We start from the raw sequence: 19355 nt of genomic DNA, 5'->3' as shown, positions 1-19355 counted from the left end.
CAGGCAATATACCCCCATAAACCCAGAGGCAGAGGAACACAGATCAGCTGTAGTCCTCTCATTCATCAACCAGGCAGCCCCCGATATCCGGAGGAAACTCCACAAGCAGGATGACTTAGGAGAGATCTCTATTAGAGAAATGCTGCAGCAAGCGGAGAAAGTCTTCAATGCTAGAGAGACTCCGGAAGATAGGGAAGAAAGGCTGAAGAAAGAGAAATGGGAAGTGCAGGAGAGAAATAGGAGGAAGACAGAGAATTTCAGAAGAGGGAGAACAAGAAGCAGAGAGAGGAGATGGCTAGGATATTCTTAGCTGGAGTAAAGGGGAGCCCTAGATCTCCTTGAAGAAAGGGACCCCACCCATCCCGGCTAGGATGAGATCAGTGCGCCCTGTGTAAGGGATATGGGCACTGGAAAAGAGAGTGCCCCAAAAGGAAGGAACAAGGAGGAGGGAACCCCGTTAAGACCCTACACCTAGGAGAGGAGAATTGACGGGGATGGGACTTGGCACCCCTCCCCGAGTCCTGGGTAACCGTGTGTGTGGAGGGGACTCCTATTGGGTTCATGGTAGATACGGGGGCACAGTATTCAGTTCTCAACCAAGCCCACGGTCCCCTAAACCCAGGACACACCAGTGTAGTCCAGGGAGTAACAGGGTCCAAGAAATGTGCCTGGACTACTAATAGAAAAGTGGACCTAGGAAGACATCAGGTCTCTCACTCATTCCTGGTTGTACCCGAAAGCCCCGCACCGTTACTGGGCAGAGACTTATTGACCAAGGTCGGGGCGTGCATTCATTTTGAACCTGAAGGGATAAAGATCATGGACAAAGAAGGGCAGTCCCTACAACCGGTGCATGTGCTAACCCTATCCCTAGCCGACGAGCATCGCCTGTTTCAGGCAGATCAAGAAAAGGGAGGCCAGGGAGAAATAGACTCTTGGTTGCAGAAGTTCCCTTCTGCATGGGCCGAAATCGGAGGAATTGGTCTCGCCAAACATCTGCCCCCAGTTGTTCAGCTCAAAGCCGCGGCCCTGCCCATCCGAGTACGGCATATTCCAATACCGGAAGAGGCTAGGAAAGGGATAGCACCCCATATCCACAGACTGTTAGAGGCTGGAGTCCTTAAATCCTGCCAATCTGCATGGAATACGCCCCTGCTTCCAGTAAGGAAGCCTGGCGGCAGAGAATACCAACCAGTGCAAGACTTGCGAAGGGTTAATGAAAGGATCGAGGACATCCACCCCACAGTGCCCAACCCTTACACCTTGCTCAGCCCCCTGCCACCCTCACATGTGTGGTATACTACTCTGGACCTGAAAGATGCCTTCTTCAGTATCCCCCTTTCTGAAGTTAGTCAGCCTTTGTTTGCCTTTGAGTGGCAAGAACCAGGGGGAGGAAGAAACGGGCAGCTTACCTGGACTAGACTGCCACAGGGTTTCAAAAACTCTCCCACTTTATTCAACGAAGCCCTAAGCCAGGACCTGGAGCCCTTTAGCATGAGCCACCCCCGCGTGACATTGCTGCAGTATGTGGATGACTTGTTGCTGGCCACAGAAACCCGTGAGGAGTGCGAAGAAGCCACAGGGAACTTGTTGGCTGAACTGGGCGAACTGGGATATCGAGCCAGCGCCAAGAAAGCCCACATCTGTCAAAGATCTGTTGACCCCCATCCATGACTGTAGAGACATCCTCTCCGGAATTATCCAGATGCGAGCAGACTTGAAGGACACACCATTACCAAACTGTGAGCTAAATTGGTACACAGATGGGAGCAGCTTTGTGCAGGAGGGAGTCAGGAGAGCAGGGGCAGTGGTGGTGACCCACGAGGGGGGGGTAGTCTGGAGAGCAGCCCTGCCCCCTGGCACCTCAGCACAGAAGGCGGAACTTATTGCTCTTGCTGAGGCCCTGGAGAGAGCAGAAGGCAAGCGGGCCAACATCTACACAGATAGCAGATATGCCTTTGGCACTGTCCATGTCCACGGTGCCATTTACCGGGAAAGAGGATTCCACTCCGCAGAAGGAAAGGAGCTGAGGAATCTACAAGAAGTCCAAAGATTACTGGCTGCTATCGAAAAACCGAAGGCAGTAGCAGTTATACGTGTACCGGGCCACCAATCAAAGACGCCTGAGGCCATCAGCAACAAACATGCTGATGCGGAAGCTAGGAGGGCGGCCCTCTCGGACTCCCTTGTACTTGCAGCCCTCGAGATACCCATACCTGAACTGCCCGCCTTGCCACCCAAACCTGAGTATTCCCCTCAGGATCTTGAGTGGATTAGGAAACAAGTCTCGGGTAAAGTGTTTAAGGAGAGAATTTGGAGTAGGTTCCAAGAAGGTAGATTGATCCTGCCAGAAGCATTAGGACAGTACATGTTTGCTAATCTGCATAAGTCCACCCATCTAGGCTGGAAAAAACTGCTCAGCCTTTTCCAGTCTGCGCAGTTGGTGTTTCCCCACCAGAATGAGGCAGCTCGTCAGATCACGAGAGAATGCAGCAGCTGTGCAATGCTGAAACCAGCCCCAAGAGAGCTGCACCCGACAGGTACTCGGGAAAGGGGGAGGACTCCCAGGAGGAGCTGGGAAATAGACTTCACCGAAGTAAAACCAGGGAAGTATGGGTACAAGTATTTGCTAGTTATGGTAGATACCTTCTCAGAGTGGGTGGAGGCTTTTCCAACCAAGCATGAGACAAGCCAGGTAGCAGCAAAAAGATTAATTGAAGAAATTATCCCCCGATATGGGGTCCCTGAAGCCATAGGTTCAGATAACGGCCCGGCTTTCGTTAGCAAGATCCTGCAGGGACTGGCCCAGGCTTTGGGGGTAGATTGGAAGTTACATTGTGCTTATAACCCACAAAGCTCTGGGCAGGTAGAGAGAATCAATCGGACCTCAAAGGAGACCCTTTCTAAATTAGTATTAGAGACTGGCGGGGACTGGGTGACCCTCCTTCCCTTAGCCATCTTCCGTGCTCGAAACTCCCCCTATGTACATGGTTTAACTCCATTTGAGATAATGTATGGGGCTCCTCCACCCATAACTCGGTGAGTACAGCTTTCCGGGACAGGGGATCCAGCCCCTGACTACCTGAATGTGTTGCAAGCTCTCGCTAAAATGCAACAGGAAATCTGGCCCCTGATTAGAGCATATTATGAGGGCGGGAAGATTCCGAGCCCGGAACATGGCATAGTCCCAGGGGACATGGTGTGGGTCAAGAGACACCGAGTGAGGACACTCGAGCCCAGGTGGAAGGGACCTTACATTGTATTGTTTACCACTCCCACTGCCCTCAAGGTAGATGGTATCGCTCCCTGGGTGCATCACACCCACGTTTGGAAGGTCCTGCCTCATAAGGATCCAGGAGCAGGAGCCCGCGAGGAAGAGTGGAAGGTGCAGCAGCATCCTGCGAATCCTCTAAAACTACACCTAAGCCGAAGATGAAGGGGAGCCTGCTGATAAGCACCTTAATATGGACTTTCGAGGGAACCACATCTGTGAAGCTGATTCCAGAACCCGCAGGAAGACCGGGTTTGGGTCCGTCTGGGTTAGATAACTCCTTGTGGGAGATGGTGCAGGCAGTAGCAGAAACTCTGAACCACACCACTCCCTCCTTCACTGATCCCTGTCGGTTTTGCTACCCAGGTTCACCCCCCTTCTATGAGGCAGTTGGGATAAATGGCTCCTACACCATCAACGACTCCTATCTCACTCCTTGGGACAGGGGACCGAGGTGACTTACAATCGCTCAGGTCTCAATCGCTGGTACATGTGTGGGCACAGTCCCTACGGCCCAGAGTCAGTTATGCTCCTCCTATAATAACACCACGTGGGAGCCGGGAAAGTGGATTATACCCTCCTCGGGTTGGTAGCTCTGTTCAAAGACAGGCCTCACCCCGGCCCTATCCACCCTTGTGTTCAATGCTAGCAGTGAGTTTTGTGTGCTCATGGCCATTCTACCTCGCCTAATATATCGTTCTCATGAATCCCTCCTTTCTTTTTGGGAAGAAGTGCCGAGCCCCCACCAGAGAAAGAGGGAGCCTGTTACTGACCTGACAACTGGGGCCCTCTTCTCCCTAGGGATAGCAGGGGCAGGCACTGGGGTCGCAGCCCTTGTAACTCGGGAACAAGGGCTCACAGCCTTGAGGCTGGCAATTGATAGGGACCTAGAACAACTCCGACAGACTATGTCAGACCTGGAGCAATCCCTCACTTCCTTGTCGGAGGTGGTTCTACAGAACTGAAGAGGCCTGGACCTCCTGTTCTTAAGAGAAGGTGGGCTGTGCGCAGCCTTAAAGGAAGAATGTTGTTTCTATGTAGACAAAACAGGTGCAGTAAGAGACTCCCTGGCCAAACTGAAGAAAGATCTAGAGAAGAGACATAGAGAATATGAAAGTAGCGAGGGATGGTTTGAGTCTTGGTTCAAATACAAACCTTGGTTCGCTACCCTCCTCTCAGCCATTACAGGGCCACTGGTCATCCTGCTGTTGCTGCTTACGATTGGCCCATGCATAATTAACAGGCTTGTTAGGTTTGTGCGGGAAAGGATTGACACTGTCCAACTTTTAGTCCTTCGTCAAAAGTATCAGGCCCTAGATGCCGCTATGGAAGATTCCTCAGTTTAGTCAAGAAAAGGGGGGAATGTAAAGGAATGCAGGAAACACCCGAGAGCGAGAGCCACCCAGTTTCCATACCCTAAGGGGGACGGAACTCGTGACAAGACGTTAAGGAATGCTTGTGCAAAGGTCAGGCAAGCGGCGGGTCCCCGTTTCAACTTTATTGGTTAAAGTATGGGATGTGTTTTAAATTCATTGGTTGTGGTAATGTGTGGGCTTTGGTGCAATGGCTGTGAAAATCCTATATAATCTATACCTAAAGTTGCTTGGGGGTCGACCGCTCGGACTCGACCTGCGTGTCAGGGGAGGTGCTGTCGGCCCCAGCTAGCTGGCTGAATAAAGACTTTGCTTGCATTTACATCTCCATGCCTGTGTGGTTTGTTCTCTGGAGAAGCCCCGGAGTCCCGAACCCTAACACTCTACCTGTGTTCTTGATAAGTCTCCTCTGTGTCTGATCAATTATTACTTTTGTCCTGAGTCTTTAATTCCTTTTTTTAATCCCTTCAAATTATAAACACATTCATTCCTTGGCCCTGCACCCCTTTAGCTTTATTTACTTTCTAAAGGAAGGCCTTTGTAGTCAAACTTTCTGAAAGGAGTCCACAGCAAAAAATACTGTCATTGTTTCCTCTCTTGTCACAAACACCTCTTAATCCCACTAAAACTGAACCAAGGTTACCAATTATCTTTATAGAGATGAACTCAAATTTTATTGGATCATTTAAGTCCAAGACATTAATTAACTACTCCATCACTTCTTTCAACTCTTCTTCCTAAGCTTTTAGATATTACTATCTTCTCTTAGTTCTCCTATCTATGTGACCACTCTTCTTTAACTCACTGTTCCTTAATATTTAGTGAGCCCTAATGTCCTAGTTTTGAAGACCATTTCTTCTTACAAAGTAATTCTAACTACTTTCAGTTTTAATTTCCATAGTTAGATAATGATTCCCAAAATTCATCTCCAGTCCCTGAGCCTCAGATCCAAAAATAGTATTTGAAGAGACCCTGGTGGAGAAATGTCTAAATCTGTTCAAAGACATAAGCCACAGATTCAAGCAGCTCTCTAAACTCACAAAGATAAATGACTAAATACTCAGGCATAACATAATGGAACAGCTGGAAGCCAAAGGTAAAGATAATATTTCTTAATAGCAATGAAAGAAAACTGCAAGACAGTGGCATGGCATCTTTTAAACTGCTGAAAGAAAAAAATGATAATTTAGAATGTGATAGTAAAACATCCTTCAAAAATGGAGAAAATAAAAGATGCTTTCAGAAAAACAAAAACTGTGATTCATTAACAGCAGTAAATAGCAAATGACCCTAGATGGAAGTATGGTGATAAACAAGAAACTGAAGAACATCCAACATCATAAAAATCCAATTTTAAACTAAATACTGATCGTTTAAAATATTATTTGGGGATATACATATATATGGAGAGAGAGAGAGAATGAGAATGAATTGAAATTCATAACAACACAAAAGGTAAATAAAGGGCATTAAGGTATTACAGGGTCTATGCACTGTCCAAGAAGTGGTTAAAAAAAAAAATTCAGTTTAAGTTAGATTCTAAGTACTTGATGATGCATATTATAATCTCTAGAATAACTACTAAAAATATCTAACAATTATATTACTAATTAGCTAATTATGAGGAAAATTAAATAAATGTACTTGAATATACAAAGTGAAAGAAAAAGGGAGGAAAAAATGAAGAGAGATAACTGGGAAAAAGAAAACAAACAAAATAGTAGATTTATACTTAAATGTATTAGTAATTGCAGTTAAAGTACATGGACAAAATTCTCTAAAAGACAAAGAGACCCTGAGAAAAAAACAAAACTCAGATATATATATATATATATATATATATATATGTATATATATATATATATATATATATGGCTTAAAAGGGACATCATACATATATGACACAGAAATGTTGAGTGAAAGGACAGAAAAAACACATACTGCGCAAATGCTAACCAAAATAAAATGATCTAGTCATACTAATACTTACATTCAAATGCACATGGTACACTGATCATATGTTGGATCATTTAACTAAAGGTTCAACAAATGTTAAGAAAGAAATAATTTACAGTATATTCTCTGGATGGATATTTTTAATAATAAAAAGAAAACCAAAAAATCCCAGATGTTTAGAAATCAAACAATCCCATTTCTGAATTACTATGAAAATATGGCATATCATCATTTTGCCAACCATTAATGTTAGAAGCAGGGTAGTACATGGTAGTTCACTCCACTATTCATTCTAGTTCTGTTATGTTTGAAATTTTCCATAAAAAAGGAGTAAAAAACACAAGGTCCTATAAAATGTGGATAGCCCTAAATACGTACTAGAAAAGGGTTAAAAAAAAATCAAGGAACTAGTAAGCTTTCACAAGAAGCTAAAATGGAATAGTAAAACTAAATCCTAAGAAAGCAGGAAAATAGAAGTTTGGAGCAAAAATCAATGAAACAGAAAACAAATGTAAAAAATAATTTAAGAAGTCTAAAAGTTAAATTGTTGAACAGGTTAGTAAAATTAGTAAGCCCCTAAGCAAAAATAATCAAAATGAAGGGAAAGGTGGCACTATTTCCAGTATCAGCAATTAAAAATAAGATACATTTATGCCAGTAAACTTGAAAATTTAGATGAAATGGACAAAACCCTTGCAAGACACAACTTGTCATAGCTGACACAAAAAGAGTAAGAAAATCTGGATGGTACTGTATCCATTAATGAAACTGACTCTGTAGTTCAAAACTATCTGACAAAGAAAACTCTAGGCCCAAACGGCTCCACCAGGGAAATCAACCAAACATTTAAGAAAGAAAAACAACCAACCTTAAACTCCACAAGCCACAAAGAAGAAACATTGGTCCATTTATTTTATGAAGCTAGCATACCTTCTTCATAACACCTGATCAGGACATTACAAGAAAGGCAACTATATGCCAGTCTTTCATGATCACAGACTTAAGAATCCTAGATAAAATAATAATAAATCCCATTTTATGGGTGCAAGCATCTATGTGTATAAATTTGTATATATAATGCGTATTACATGGCAACCAAAATGAGTTTATTCTAATACTGCAAGGTTGCAAACCAATTACTACAATTTACCAATCAACAGAATAAAGAATGTAAAAAATAGGATTATCTCAATTATTGTAGGAAAAAAATGAGATTAAAAATTTAGTTATGTGAGAAAGGAAAGATATCCCTAATCTGTTAAAGGGATCTATGAAAACTTATGATAAATACAGAAAGCTTTCCCTGGAGATAAGAAACAAAGTGAGATGTCTATGATTCTCCCTTGTGCTTGAAGTCCTAGCCAGTGCAATGAGATGATAAATTGCCATCTAAAATTTCTACAGATTGAAATAGAGTTAATAAGTTATTTTAACAATGTCTCCAGATACACGATCAATACACAAAATATACTTACAATAACAGAAAATCATACATGTAAGAATAAATCTAACAAAAGGTAAATAAATGGGCCATTTTGTGGTTTAGAAGATCCAATACTGTTGAGATCTCAATTCTCCCAAATTAATTTATGAATGCAATAGGTTGAAATCAAATTTCTGGGAATTTTGTGGAAATTGATAAGCAGACTCTAAAATTTATACAGGTCAAGAAAAACAAAGGAAATCTTGAAAGACATTTGGAGGTAACTCCCAGATCCCAGAATTAAAAAGCTATAGCAATTTAAAAAGTGTGGTATTGGTGTAAAAAAAAAGACAAATAGGCTAAAGGAAGAACAGAGATTAGAAACAGATCCACACATACAGTCACATGATAAAGCTAACAATGCAATACCATAGACTTTTGGAAAAGCATGGACTTTTCATTAGATAGTGTTGATCAACTGGCTATCCAGATGGATAAAAATAACCATGACCTCCTAATCTCACATCATTTATAAAATCAAATGTGAAAGTAAAACAAAGTTTCTGAAAGATAACATAAAGTATCTTTATGATTTGGAGTACTCAAAGATTTCTTAAACAGGATGTAAAGAGTATTAACAATAGAGGAAAAGATTGCTAAATTGCTCTTTTATTGAAATTAAGAACTCTTATTCAGTAAAAACACTATTAAGAGAAAGGCAAACTATATATAGGCGAGCTATCTGCAATACATACACCCAACAAAGAACAGACAACTCAATAAAAGATGTGCAAAAACGTTGAATAGGTACTTCACAAAAAAGAATTTCTAAATGATCAAAAGCATATAAAGAAAGTTCAACATCAGTAGTAACTATAGTAATTACAAAAGTAAATTAAAATCACAAAAAAATTTACTTTACTTCTACCAGGTGACTAAACTGTAAAAAATAAAAGGATAATAATAAGTGTTCAGGAAAATTCCCATCACTGGTAGGAATGTAAACTGGTACACCACTTTGGAGTCTTTTTTTTTTTCCCTGAGAAAAATGACTGTTTAAAATAAAAATAAAGACACACTGTTTAACCTGTAGTTTCTTGTATCTTCAGCTAAACAACTATGTACCCAGGTTTGTGAAGTAACAAACCAAATGAAGTCCAACATGTGTGCAGAATGTAAAAACCCAACCATCTGGCCCTTTACCTGTCTCTCTTTACCCTCCATGTTGCTTTTTCCCCCAGAACATACATGCTTTTGATCATGTTACTCACTGTTATGGACTAAATGTTTGTATCTCCCTAAAATTCATATGAAACCCTAGCCCCCCAGTGTAATGGTATTTAGAGATGGAGCCTTTGGGAGGTAGTTTGGTCATGGGTATGGTCCAGGTCATGGGTTAGTGTCCTTCAAGAAGAGACACCAGACAACTTGTTCCCTCTCTGCCGCATGAGGGTACCACAGGAAGGCAGCTGTCGGCAATCCAGGAAGATAGCCCTCACTAGGGACCAACCAGGCTGGCACTCTAGTCTTGGACTTCCAGACTTCAGAACCATGAAAAAACATTTCTGTTGTTTAAGTCACCCAGTTCACAGTATTTTTTTATGGTGGATCAAGCTGACTATAACACTCCCTCTGTCTAAAATATTTGTCCTCCTGCTCTTCCTGTACCCTACCCTCCCAATTCTCATCACCAGTCCCACCTTCTTCAATTCTCAACCTTGAAAAGTTTAGGCATACCTAGAAAAAAAATCTTACCTTCCACAATGAATTCAATAACCCTATCTTGTACTCCCATAGCACCATGAGCATGTACCTGTTACTTCACTAGAAACTCTTTCGAAACAGAAACCATAGTTTATTTTCCTTTGTACCCCTCAACTGTAAGAATGGGATCTGGCATGTGGTATAAACATATGGTATAATGTAATTAATAATACAGCTTGTTGAACTGAACTTTATCATGTTGTTCATTTATCTCACTATCTAGAATGTATGCAAGTTTCTTCCCTAACAAACTACATGTTTGAGTTCCTCAGATCAAAATGAGAATTATTAAATGAGAAACAGATAGATTTACACATAGCCACTATGCCACTAGATGCGGATACATCTTACAGATACCATCTATCAAAAAGGATAAATATTTTAAAACATTTTTTTAAAACTACTTTTATTGGCCTTTTATTCTGTAGACATACATTGAATAAGGTTAAACTACATGAGTTAACATAGAGTAACAGTTACAAATGCTTACTTAACAACAGGAATTTACCTCTTTGTATCACTAAGAGAATTAGGGTCAAGAATAGTTTTCTGACAGATTTGATAATCTTGTGAGTAGTCCCAAAACAGGGTTATATACCCTATTACCAAGCTTTCAATTTTAGATCAAGCTGGAGCCATTAGAAGATTGCATACGTAGTGTCCAATGGAAACACTGTCACTGAATTGATTTAGGAGGACACTATTGATTTCTGAGGTAAGCTACACGAAACAACTGTATGAAATCTGTCAGTATATTATCACTGATACGTTTGCTGATGATATTTTTTTATTTCTCATCTGAGAAGTTTTTTGTAAAACTAGGGAAACTTCTACTTCTAAGAGGCTGAAATGCTTTTTCCTCCAGGATAATGAAAATGTAATATATTTCCCCTTTTTACCTTTGTCATGAAAAAATTCAAAGTCAAATTTTATGACTCAGTTATTACATCATATAGAACTTTATGGACTATTAATTTATTGTTTCTTTCTGGATTTGATTTATAAATCACATTCTCCTGGGTTTGTTTTTGTATCTTTATTTTGTCTGATAGTGGGCAGATGGTTTTAATGTCCTTCGCTAACACATCTACTTTCTATAGAAATGAATAACACACTAAAAAGTATGAGAATCTTCTTACCTGACTGGCTTGGCTTTGCAAGTAGACTCTTCTGGCATTCAGATCTTCAAAGGGAGAAGGTCTTGGGCTTCTGTAAGGCTCACTGGTAACAACTGTCTCTTGCTGGAAACGATGATCTTTCACTAGAGAACTGGAAGTATCCTCTTCAGTTGCCTAAAGGGAACAATCCCCAACTCATTAGTGGCCTAAAATATAAAAAGCAATAAAGTAAGACACCTCCACTCTAACAAGTATTTAGCAAATCAGTACGTATGTGCAATACAACCACCATCACTATGAACAGCAATTCCTCAAACTCAAACATACATGATCAAGAAGCCATATCAAAATAAAATAGTACTAAATTTTTTAAAAAAGCAAGTTTATAAGCAAAGTGGGTTTCCTTATAGAAAACAACTTAGGAAGAGTTAGAAGGTTAACCATGCCACATATGAGAGACATCTAACTGTAACAAAGCTTTTAATTATTACTAAAAGTATTTCTACATACATAGAAAGTGAAGAAATTATTAGGAAGAAAATACAAATCAACAGAAGTGTTATTTTACCAAGAACTGTGCTCTAATGTGTGACAGAGAGAATCAAAAGAAGGAAAACAATAGCCCATGACCTTGCTGAATGAGTGAATGAATTAATTAGCCTGAACTTGCTGATTATTTACAAGCATTCAAATCATGCACATGAGATGTAGGTAGGGAGACAATTAATGACAGTCACTAATGACATGCTTTTAAAATTTCATAAGCAGTTTCTGTGAAATAAAGGTCCAATAAGTATACAGTACAGAAAGTCCTGAAAGGAATGTTTGTTTTTTAAAAATAACCATTTACTATTACTTTCCTGTTACTATACAGTCATTTTGGAAGAAATAGTGACAGCTAAGTAAAAATGACAGAAACACTTTTATTGGCTCATTCTAAAATAATTTGGAGCATCAATATAGGGCTAATAATTTTAAAGGTACAAACTTATATGAGCATTTAAAAAAAATAAAAGCACATTTAAAAATTTGGTGTTATTTCTAAAATTAAGCAATAAAATTAAGAAAATAGCCAAGATTTTACTTTGGGGAAGGGTTTCAAAATCAACTTTTTAATGTAGAGAAAATTATTAATAAACTTTTTATCAATTGCAGTCTTTTCAAGCATTGTTCAAAATCACAGTCTGGACTATTGTCTTTTATGCAATATGTTTATTTGTATGCTATGTTATGAAGTAATGTGTATTTTATAGACCATTCAATCCACATAGGCCAACTGTCTGTAAACAGGGAGAGTAAGATATTTCACATCTAGCCCGTGCTCTGCAACAAGGTAGCCTGATGACATTTAATTTCTTTAGAACTCAGTTTTCTCAATTGCCAACTAATTATAATACCTATACTGTTTTATTACATTGATTATCATAAATATTTAGTAATATATGTGAAAATGCTATAAAAACTAAAAGCTGTTTTTTCAACAGGAGTAAGCAATTAAACTTTTAAAAATGTCTGAGAATAAACTGTCACTTAAAACTGTATCAAACCCAGTTAACTGCTATTCTTAACTAATTTTCATCATAGTTGTTCCAACATATTATGAAAGTTGATGCTAAATTACTGAGTTGCTGAAGACTAGTAAACAACAAATGTTCTTTGAAAATGCATGATCAAAACTGGTAATAATAAGAATATTCAAGAAATATATTTATTTGTTCCACAGTTTTCAAAATAAATGATTCAAGTGATTGCCAAAATTTATAAGCAAACTGAATAGCAGTAAACAAAGGGGGAAAATAATAAAAGGTTTAGAAAAAGGGGCTAGTTTGGAACTTGTCTCATCCACTAGGGTATAAAATTTAAACAACTAACTTCTCTGCATCTCAGTTTTTTAATATTATAAATTGGGTATATCTGTACTAATAATCTTGGGGTTAGATGAGATACTGAACAAATAAAAACTATAAATAAGCATAAATTACAGTAGTGGTTGTGCTTGACTCGGCAGAACATATACTAAAATTGGAACGATACAGCGAAGATTAACATGGCCCCTGCGCAAGGATGACACACAAATTCGTGAAGCATACCATATTTTTAGGAGAATGAAATTGGATTATTGTCTATCCCCATACACAAAAGTAAACTCGAAATGGATCAAAGACCTGAATGTAAGTCATGAAACCATAAAACTCTTAGAAGACAACATAAGCAAAAATCTCCTGAATATAAACATGAGCAACTTTTTCCTGAACGCATCTCCTCAGGTAAGGGAAACAAAATAAAAAATGAACAGATGGGACTACATCATGCTAAAAAGCTTCTGTACAGCAAACCATCAGTAGACCAAAAAGGCATCCTACAGTATGGGAGAATATATTTGTAAATGACATATCCGACAAGGGGTTAACATCCAAAATATATAAAGAACTCACAAGTCTCAACATTCAAAAGGCAAATAACCCTATTAAAAAATGGGTGGAGGATATGAACAGACACTTCTCCAAAGAAGAAATTCAGATGGCCAACAGACACATGAAAAGATGCTCCACATTGCTAATCATCAGGGAAATGCAAATTAAAACCACAAGAAGATATCACCTCATACCAGTTAGGATAGCCAGCATTGAAAAGACTAAAAACAACAAATGCTGGTGAGGATGCAGAGAAAGGGGAACCCTCCTACACTGCTGTTGGGAATGTAAGCTAGTCTAGCCATTGTGGAAAGCAATATGGAGGTTCCTCAAAAAACTAAAAATAGAAATACCATTTGACCCAGCAATTCCACTCTTGGGAATTTACCCAAAGAATATAATTTCTCAGACTCAAAAAGACATATGCACCCCTATGTTTACTGCAGCACTATTTACAATAGCCAAGATATGGAAGCAACCTAAGTGTCCATCAGTAGATGAATGGATAAAGAAGATGTATATTCCTTATATACAATGGAATGTTATTCAGCCATAAGAAAGAAACAAATCCTACCATTCACAACAACATGGATGGAGCTGGAGTACATTATGCTCAGTGAAATAAGCCAGGCAGAGAAAGACAAGTACCAAATGATTTCCCTCATCTGTGGAGTATAACAACAAAGCAAAACTGAAGGAACAAAACAGCAGCAGACTCACAGACTCCAAAAAGGGACTAGCGGTTGCCAAGGGGGAGGGGGAGGGGAGGGCAGGTGGGGAGGGAGGGAGAAGGGGATTGAGGGGTATTATGATTGGCACACATGGTGTGGGGGAGATCATGGGGAAGACAGTGTAGCACAGAGAAGAAAAATAGTGACTGTGGCATCTTACTATGCTGATGGACAGTGACTGCAATGGGGCATGGGGGGTACACAATTATATGGGTGAATGTAGTAACCACATTGTTTTTTTCATGTGAATCCTTCATAAGAGTGTATATCAATAATACCTAAATTTAAAAAAGCAATGAAAAAAAATTATAGTAGTAGTAGTTATCAGTAGTAATTATGCTTTTAATGGTGACAACTTTTTGGATTAGATTGTCTTTATGGAATTCTAATCTAATTGAAGAGTCAGTTAAGAACTGTAAAATAAAATAGAGCTTACTTAAAAATCTGTATCTGAACAAACACAAAATGGTTACATAACTCGGTGTTTTACTGTATTGACGTGGGTTAATTCTACTTATATTCTGTATACAGAACAATAACACTTCATTTCAATTAGGAATAATACCTTTATTCTTAGGTATTTAAGATTATAAAATATCCAGTGTTTATTGTTTCATTCTTAAACAAATAAAAATATACACAATTTAGTTCTACTTTAAAAATGTTAACCGTAATAGCTAGAACTAGCCTATTAACTAGAAATACTTCTATCACACAGTGAATTTACAAGGATGTAACTAAATGGGTCTGAGCTAATAACTGAAACATCTTTCAGGTGTCTGATTTGGTAAAAAAAAAAAAAAGAAAAACCTAAAAACCAAAACCCTCACTATTTGAACATAGAATCTACAGTCTATAAAAAGGTGTATATTATCTATGAACTGTAAGAAACAAACTAACATTTTTGGAGAATCCTAAACTAGAAAAGACTGTTTTCTTATGGATTATATCTCTTTCCACAAGTTATAAATATAGAAGTATATTAAACTGACAAAGTTAAACAAAAAGTGGTGGTAAGGAAAATGATCATTCTCCTTCATTGCTAATTTCCATACACAGGAGTAAAATCTGAACAACCATTCCTAAAAAGCAAGTTTAGTAAAATGTTATCAAAAGCTTTTAAAACACTCCCACAATTTCAATCTAATAAAGGAAAAAAGTACTGCACAGAAGAAGCTTTAGGCATAAAGAATTTTTCTCAGAATTATTTTTAATAGTAAAGGTGAAGAAACAACCTTAATAAGGTACCAAGATAGGGAATGATTACATAAACTATAGTATGCCCACTTAATGGACTATCAAGATTTATGAATACCTGCTATGTGAGGAAACATTTAGCATTAAAAAGTTAGTGCATATTTACAATATTATCATAACCATAAAAAAATCAAAGATTAAAAGCATGTAAGTGTTAACACTTATCCTTGATTATCAGTAATTTTCCAATTTTCCTAGAACTTATTTTCTTATGTATAGTTAATTTCTTTTACACAGGGATATACTAGGGATATACTTTCCCCCTTTCTTTTGACACAGAACTTAAAAATACATTTAATGTGATATATTCTATCAAAATGTTCAAGTAATTCAACTAACTAATGGACCAGTCAATTGCTTTTTGGCATAAATTCTTTTATCCCCCTATTTTACATCTGAAATAATGAACTGAAGACATTCTTCAACCATTACCTCAAACCCTTCTGGATTCATGCAGAATCCCTCATTTTGTCAATAAAACTAAGTTAGTTTCTAAACAAACTAATCTTCTGAATATCTTTCATATTTATCTTCTCTTCTCCATACATACTATCCACTGACTGAGAACCTCATTCTTTTTTGCTAGTCATTTCAGTAGGATTCTAACTGTTGCCTTGTTTATAGCCTTGCAAAAGGCTGTTCATGCAAATCTGTTGCTTTTCCTGCTCAGAACCCCTCTAAAGTTTCCAAAATACCAAAGCTCTCCTAGAGGATCTTGCACATACTGGAGAGGAGAGGGAAAAGAATTAGTATTATCTGAGCAACACTTTCATAAAATACATAATTTACACAATCTATAGAAATGCACCTTTTTTCCCTGGAAAATACTGATGTACAAGATAAAGTCCAATTTTATTTCATAGGAAAAGGAAATGGAGAATAAATATATGAAAAGATGCTGGACTTCAACTAAAGCCAAAAATATAAAGCCAATTTTTTATACAGACTGGAAGAGAGATGAAAAATAGATAAAAATACTCAATGTTGACATGAGGATGGAGAAAGAGGAATACTTTTGGACTGTGGGTGGGAGTGAAATTCTTCTTTGAGAAAGTGATTTTATATATATATATATATATATATATATATATATATATATATATATACACACACACAAAAAAAAAATAATCATGATAGCACAATTTTTAACCACAGAAGAAGAAAAAAGAAAACATCCTCTGACTGTATCAGCAGAGGACTAGTTTAAAAATAATACTATAATATATAGCTGAACACTAATGCAGCCATTAAGAAGATCTGTATGTAGTACTCACAAGATATTGCTAAGTGAAAAAAAGCTAGGTATAGAAATGACAGTATGACATGATCCCATCTGTCTGACAGGAGGGTGAACGGTTATTTTTAAATTTTATCAATACCAAGAAGGACATACACCAAACCACTGATATTTCTCTAAGGAAGTATTTTACATAAAGGACTAGGTATATCATATAAAGGATAATAAAGTGAGTACGTGTAACAAGTAACTCCTGTGTTTCTCCACATTAGCATTCCCTATCTCTACCACTTGGATTCGCCAGCGAGTAAACACTATCTTTAAATTGTTTTTAAATTTTTCTTACTTTTTACACTGTTACCACACCAGTGCTATCCCTAAACAATATTATAGATGCTTTTGAATTTTATTTGACTGAAATCACACTACTTGCAATATTATGGACTTCCTTTTTTTTGCTCCCAAGTACTTTACATGTGTTTACTCATTTAAATCCCCACAACCCTTCAAAGTAGTATTATTTATTATCTCTCTACTCAATATGAAGAAAGTAAAGCTCTAATAAATTAAGTAACCTGCCTAAAAGTTAATTTTTTGTTTTTTAAATAATGTTGATAAGAACATTCTTGTTCAGGCCCTCATGGTACATATATGTACAAGAGTTTTTCTGGTAAAAATCCAGGAGTGGAAATTCTGGATTACAGGATATGCGTGCGTTCCAGTTTACATAATAAAAATTATTTTCCAAAATGGTTTTAACAATTCACATATCCACAGTCAATGTTCCATATACTCACCAAGATGAGGCATTATCACAACTTTTACTTATATATGTATCTATATGCTATTTAATTTCTATGATAATGGATCAGTCTTAGAGAAAATTACATGTTTTCTTTTCACAGACAAGAAATTGGGGAATGAACAAAATGAATCCATAGGTTCCTTTACCATAGCTACTGTTTCATCCTCATCTCTTTTTATTTCAGAAATATTGATGTAGTTTTTTTCTCCAGTTACCATCTGACCTCCATTTCTGATTCTTTGTACATGTTATTTCCTTTGCCCACAAAAAGTATCTTCAGTTTTCCACCGGAAAAATTCCTTTACAATGTCAGGTATAACCTACTCAGAAAGTATTTGTTGATCCACTTTCCAAGTTAATCACTCCCTCCTCTGAACTTCTCAAAAATGCTTGTTATTTATCAGCCTATATTCTAGGGGTTCTTTTATTTATATTTCTCCCATGAGCCAGTAGTGAGACCCTGCCTATGTTTTATCTCTAGAGCTTAAAACTATGCCTGGCACAACATAGTGAGTACCCTACACATAATCTGTGACATACAAATATCCACAAATCAGATCACAATCCATTAACATAGACCCTTCAGAGGAAATCTGGTGTAACAGAAAAAATGTAGAAAAATATTCACCCATAAAATAATTTTAATAACTATTAAGAGTTTGAATTATTTAAAAACTAATTCTTCCCAGAATCCCACCTCATGGGATAGCATTTATTATTTGACATGCATCTTTCCAGACTCCTTAATACTCTAATTACAGACATTAAGATTGTTTCCAATTTTTTGTTATATACACTGCCATGTACCTCCTTATGAATACATCTCCTGGTCCACTGGTAATATTATTTCCTTGGGATTAATTCCCATAAATAGAATTACTGAGTAAGGAATATACATATATTCCAATTACATTACCAAGGTACCCTCTAGCAAGCTTATGTATAACTTGAAAACCCCTCAATAATACAGGACAGAGGTACCATTTGCTCACACCTATGCCCATACAGGGTTTTATCACTTAACAATATTTGCCAATCTAATAGGAAAAATATTTTGTTAGTTTCCAAAAGATTGAGTATCATTTTCATAACTAAAACTAAAAATTACCAAAACACTATCTTGGATACAACTTAGTAACAAGTGTCCAGGCTTAGTCAAATTTGAATGTTTTTTAGTGGATTATGGGCTCTTAAAAGTAACAATTACCATGGGAACATAGACATGATCTAAAGTTAGGTGAGGGGAAATGCCAAAAATCTTTCACAAGAGCAGAAAATTTTATATATAATATGCATACATTTGCATGATCTCCAGTTTTGAAAGTTTTTCTGTAGCAGTTATATACACCCATGTTCAATGCTTTTAATATTGTGCTGGCATAGGCTCATCTGTATTATCTATAGAGTAACCCATGCCAATATTTAATGCATAATGAAAATCTGTTTCACTCTCAGCGGATGGTATAATATTCTCTTATGGTTGCTAACAAACTGTTTATTAGCTTTTTCTAAGACTACTATAGCAATTTTGTGTGTAGAATCAAAAGAATGTGGGGCAAAACAAAATAATTTCAGCTGTAACTTTCTATCAGAACATTAGGCTAAATGACAGTGGTAGAGAAAATAAAAACAGACTTTGCTTCTTTCTGTCCTTTGTCCCTTCTTCCTGTATTAATTCTGAAGAAAATTTATTGCTTTGCAAACCTTTTAAAATATATGATTCCCAATAAAAAATCAAATGTGAAAAAATGTGCAATGTAAAAATGTGAAAAATCACAAGTTCGAAATGTGTGGTTGGGTCAAATCCAACAAAAAACATTTTTAATAATAATTATTAATTTCCTTTAGCATAATGGAGGAATTTTTAAATGTTTTTTGCCAAAGAAAACTTGTATTTTGGTATTGCACTTGTTAAAAACTCTACCAAAGCTAGTCTTCTGGTATTTCAAATAAAAGTATGTACTCAAATTGTGCAAACTTAGAAAGCACAGTGAAGGAGAAAAAAT

At 37.3% G+C, this 19355-nt stretch overlaps 1 protein-coding gene and 1 non-coding gene across 2 annotated transcripts in view; one reads left to right on the top strand and one right to left on the bottom strand.

Moving 5' to 3' along the window:
• SPRED1 (sprouty related EVH1 domain containing 1) overlaps positions 1-19355 on the bottom strand; it is a 151820-nt gene that overhangs the window by 24469 nt on the left and 107996 nt on the right. Inside the window, exon 5 of the mRNA XM_036889896.2 lies at positions 10927-11079. Coding sequence (XP_036745791.1) covers positions 10927-11079 — 153 coding nt within the window. The remainder of the gene's footprint in view (positions 1-10926; positions 11080-19355) is intronic.
• Positions 12898-13004, top strand: LOC118914785 (U6 spliceosomal RNA). The gene has a single exon (XR_005025763.2). It is a non-coding gene; the product is annotated as a U6 spliceosomal RNA (small nuclear RNA).

The sequence above is a fragment of the Manis pentadactyla genome, chromosome 11, assembly GCF_030020395.1.
Source record: "Manis pentadactyla isolate mManPen7 chromosome 11, mManPen7.hap1, whole genome shotgun sequence".
Classification (NCBI taxonomy): domain Eukaryota; kingdom Metazoa; phylum Chordata; class Mammalia; order Pholidota; family Manidae; genus Manis; species Manis pentadactyla.
This window is presented reverse-complemented; position numbering and strand designations above follow the sequence as displayed.